The sequence below is a fragment of the Limulus polyphemus genome, unplaced genomic scaffold, assembly GCF_000517525.1.
Source record: "Limulus polyphemus unplaced genomic scaffold, Limulus_polyphemus-2.1.2 Scaffold3644, whole genome shotgun sequence".
NCBI classification, from domain to species: Eukaryota; Metazoa; Arthropoda; class Merostomata; order Xiphosura; family Limulidae; genus Limulus; species Limulus polyphemus.
Window position 1 is genome coordinate 43,283 of NW_013669254.1, and position 4,454 is coordinate 47,736.

At 33.6% G+C, this 4,454-nt stretch overlaps 1 protein-coding gene across 1 annotated transcript in view; it reads left to right on the forward strand.

Moving 5' to 3' along the window:
• The first annotated feature begins 484 nt into the window (after nucleotides 1–484).
• LOC106469761 (nucleolar protein 16-like) overlaps nucleotides 485–4,454 on the forward strand; it is an 11,273-nt gene continuing 7,303 nt past the window's right edge. Inside the window, exons 1-3 of the mRNA XM_013930273.2 lie at nucleotides 485–677; nucleotides 3,146–3,254; nucleotides 4,216–4,279. Coding sequence (XP_013785727.1) covers nucleotides 565–677; nucleotides 3,146–3,254; nucleotides 4,216–4,279 — 286 coding nt within the window. The 5' untranslated portion in view covers nucleotides 485–564. The remainder of the gene's footprint in view (nucleotides 678–3,145; nucleotides 3,255–4,215; nucleotides 4,280–4,454) is intronic.

A 4,454-nucleotide genomic window follows, 5' to 3' on the forward strand; every position in this document is an offset into this window, starting at 1 on the left:
ATAAGCGCTAGCGGGTACCTTCGCGCCTTGTTGTTGCCCTCCCTTTCGATCAACTCTGGATCCGCCACTGGACTACTCTAATCGGATTTGGGATTTGACCACCACATTATGTCGCCCCTACGGCTGAAAGGGCGAGCATGTTCGGTAATGTTATTCGAACCCGCAACCCACGGTTTGTGAGTCAAGCGCTCTATTTACCAGGCTATGCCAGGTCTCATTTCAGTTGTGGACAACACAATTAGCTTACAATAGATAGGAAAGTTTTAATAATAGACGTTTTGAACAAATGTGTAGCAAATGATTACAGTATGAAATATCACCATGCAATAAATTTAATCAAACAATATTAAGATTTGTTAGTAGTCCCCTTTTTTTTACACGAAATGGAAACAGAAGCTGTAAAAAAAAGTATACCAATTTGTTTTTATCATTGCATACAAATATGCGAGAAGTATAATTGTCCACCTATAGCTACAATTGGAACTAATCATACAAGGCACGTAAAAAACGTTTTCCACGTGGGGTAGATGTTGGTGTGAATAAAATTAATTTAAACATTTAAAAATGGGGAAGGCAAGAGGAACAGCTAGAAGAAAGAGCAAAAAATACAACTACAGTGTAAACAAGAAGAAAAAACACAGAAAGATGATCAACTCTAAAGGGCTTAAAATAAGCTGGTAATTGTACTAGTATTATTACATAAGTATATTCGTATACTTAAGCTTGACTGTCCTAAGTTTGATCTAGTGTTTCTACTTTTAATTTAAGTTTTAACATAATATCATAAGTGACGAAGATTGTAATTATAAGTATAAACACGACTTTATACATATGTATTTGTACTTTTATTTTACAGCGTAGCTACATTTACTATCACTGTAGCGTATAAATCGTACTCGGGGTCCCTTCTATTTTTGAGCAAGAAGAAGAAGAAGGCCTAAGCATGAAAAAGAGTTGAGATCAAAACTGAATTTCACACTTAGATTCGTGGGGAAAGTGTGTGTGTGTATATGTATTTCTTCTTTATTAACACAAAGAATTGATTTAGTCAGGTCAAGTTATTTTTTATATTACATTGAAAAAGAAGAGAAATTTTGAATTTTCTCTCCCCACAAACAGAATATGGGACAAGAGACAAAATTAGTTTAAATTTGTTTGTCAAGGGAATTATGACCGAAATCAAAATGCAGCATTTTTTTCTGCATGTTTTAGAACACAAGTGTGTCTATTTTCTACAAACATATTATAAAGCTAAGTAAATGACAATAGGTATGTTTGTTCTTACTGTAATTTTGGACACCTGGATTTTTGAATGCATAAAATGTAGCAGTCATTCTTTGACACCCTATCTGTGGGGAGATGTCTATCATAGTCTCTCTTACTGTCTGTCTCTTAACAGTGTGGTCCATACTGGATTCTCAAAATATACTCACTTCACATAATCATGTATGAGTATTGCCCCTTGATGATGGTCAGGTGGTTAGGGCATTTGACTCGCAATCTGAGGGTCACGGGTTCGAATCCCCGTCACACCAAACATGCTCGCCCTTTCATCAATGGGGGCATTATAATGTGATGGTCAATCCCACTATTCTTTGGTGAAAGATTAGCCCAAGAGTTGGCGGTGGGTGGTGATGACTAGCTGCCTTCCCTCTAGTCTTACACTGTTAAATTAGGAATGGGTAGCACAGATAGCCCTTGTTTAGCTTTGCACAAAATTCAAAAAACAAACAAACTCTTGTTGATGAAGTGTTTCAGTATTGTTGTTGTAAGAAATGGTAGGCAGGTGCCAGAAGATTGGAAGGTGGTTAATTTTATTTTTGTTTTTCAAATTCTACAGGCAATTATATAGCTATTGATTTTATATTGGTGATGGGAATAGTTTTTTAAAGTCTCGTAGAAGATGCTTTGCAAATTCATTTTGTTGAATAATCAACATGGTTTCACTAGGAGAAAATCTTTTGACTTTCTTTGAACGGGTTATTTGTGCACTGCTAACCACAGGTTTCGTAACCCGGTTTCTAGCATTGTAAGTCCGCAGACATACCACTGTGCCACTGGGGGGCTAAATATTGAAAAGAAAAAAATATCAAAGTGCACGCACAAACAAATACTATCCAGAAATGACATGTCATGTGGCCTATTAACCATTTATATACTAGTGGTGTGTTTTGCATGGTTCTAAAATGATTGATAGGACTCGCATGTCGCAATTGGTCTTGAGAAATCCATAGCCGGGGGTTGTCAACATCTTAAGTATAACAAAATGTGACCCGTTTTCAAAGAAAATGATTCACTTATGTAAAAGTACATATGACGTTTTGTGAAAAATTTGTACGTGATGGAGAAAAAATGGATATCATTTTTGGATTCAGCATACAGGATTTAATGTAGAATATGTAACAATTTCAAGACAATAAAACCATCGCAGGCTTGAGATATTACACTTCAAGAAATTATCCAAATCAATAATATAAACAACAAGCATCCCAAAACAAACCCATATCTAGCAATTAGAGTAAATCATATTTATCATCAACTAACCCATTTTTCTGTCCATTTTTAATAAGTAAATATATGTGTGCTTCACAGTCACATGTAGACACTTGCTGTGTAGGGCTGAACCTCCACAGTCACATGAAGATGCTGTGTAGGGCTGAATTTCCAGTTACACATAGACACTTGCTGTGTTGGGCTGAATTTTGTTTTCCACCTATTATTCTGTATTTGTATTCCTGAATGGTTTTAAGAGTAAAACTGATATTAATTTCAACAGACCTTTCTTTTCGGTTAAGTCACAAACATTTTGGAGTTCCCCACTTCTATTGAAAGATACATAAACATATACATCATCATTTTAGTAACATCCAATAAACATTATATTTCTAAGGATACAACTGCCCTGATAATTTAGACTAAAAAGTTTACTGAAAATTAAAACAATAATATTTTGTATGAATAGAGTTGTTTAAACATTTATTTAACAACAAGTAAAAGCTTGGAATGGTCTATTCTTTCATTGGGGTGTGTGTCTGTGAGCCAGATATTTTGTCGCAAGCGGTTTTACATAATGTTTGTCAAAAAATTATTCATGTTTTTGTTTTCATAATGTGTTTCACTTCATGGTCCTTTTTTTTTTCTTCAGCCAGCCAATAAGAGAAGCTTGGAACTCCAAGAAGAGTGTATATAAAAACTTAGAGGAAATGGGTTTGTCTGTGGATCCCAATGACACTATGCAAGTTACAGTGAAACAGGTGAACTTCTAGTTCAAGTGCCTTTTTACTGTGGATTATATATGTAGCATAATACATAATACTTGTTGATTAAAAGTTCCACATACAGTCCTACATTTTTCAAACCATTATGCATTTTGTGACTTTTACATTTCTGTAGTATCATATATACTTATTCTTTTTGATTTTTTTAATCAGTGTAAAATGGCCATAATGTAAAAGAGTGGCTAATTAAAATTGTTTGTCTGCCAGGGTTCACAACTTCACATAGACATAAAAAGTTATGGAAAGTATTGAAATTTATAGTCTTTAATGTTCTAGATTCTAAAGATATTAGACAAACCCGAATTAGTGATGGAGACATCTTTTAAAAGAGTTATATGTTGTTGCCTGGGGGGGTACAAACACTGCAACATGAACTTAGAGTTCAGGCTTGCTTAATCTGTGTTTGATAGGTCTTTCATAGTCAAGTAGAGAAGAATCTGAATAATCTAAAAGTACTTATTCAACAGGTGCAGTATAACTTAGGTTACTGGTAACACTCAGACTTGAATTCTATAATAATAATATTTATTATTCTCTTCTTTAGCAGGTTTTCAGTTTTTACTTTTCTATTCTTATTTATTCATATTTGAAAATGCTGTTAAACATTCTTTTTTTACCAGAATGTGCACTGGGCCAATTATAAAATGCCATGTTTGAAATTATTCCTGATCTTGTTATGTTTTGTCACACTTGTCATCAGAAAAATAACTTAAATTGTAAATTATTGGATGTAAGATGTATAGATAACATTTTGATGTTTTCTTACTAATCAAACAGGTATTCAAAGTGTGAGGTTTTTCACTTGTAAATTTTTTTCAGCCGTGTAGGATTCCAGTATTGATTTATTGTACTTAATTGAAAATACAAGTATAAATGTTTTTAATTTGTGAGCTAAAAACTATCAATTGGAGTATAATATTAACTATTATTTTTGTAGGGAAAAATGAGCCCCGAGGAAAACATTGGAAAGAAAAAAATGACGAAAGGACATGTTGTAAAAGGTATGTTTTTTTTTTTACAGTATTTAAGTAGTGGGCGTAAAAACTTTTCTATTTTACATTACTATTTTCATCTGGTTCCAGTGCAGCTGTCATCCGTTTCTCTCCTGCTTCACTTAATCTTCTGCTAACTTTTAAACTGGAGTTTGTGAGAGAGTTTCTAGGTTTATTGTCACCT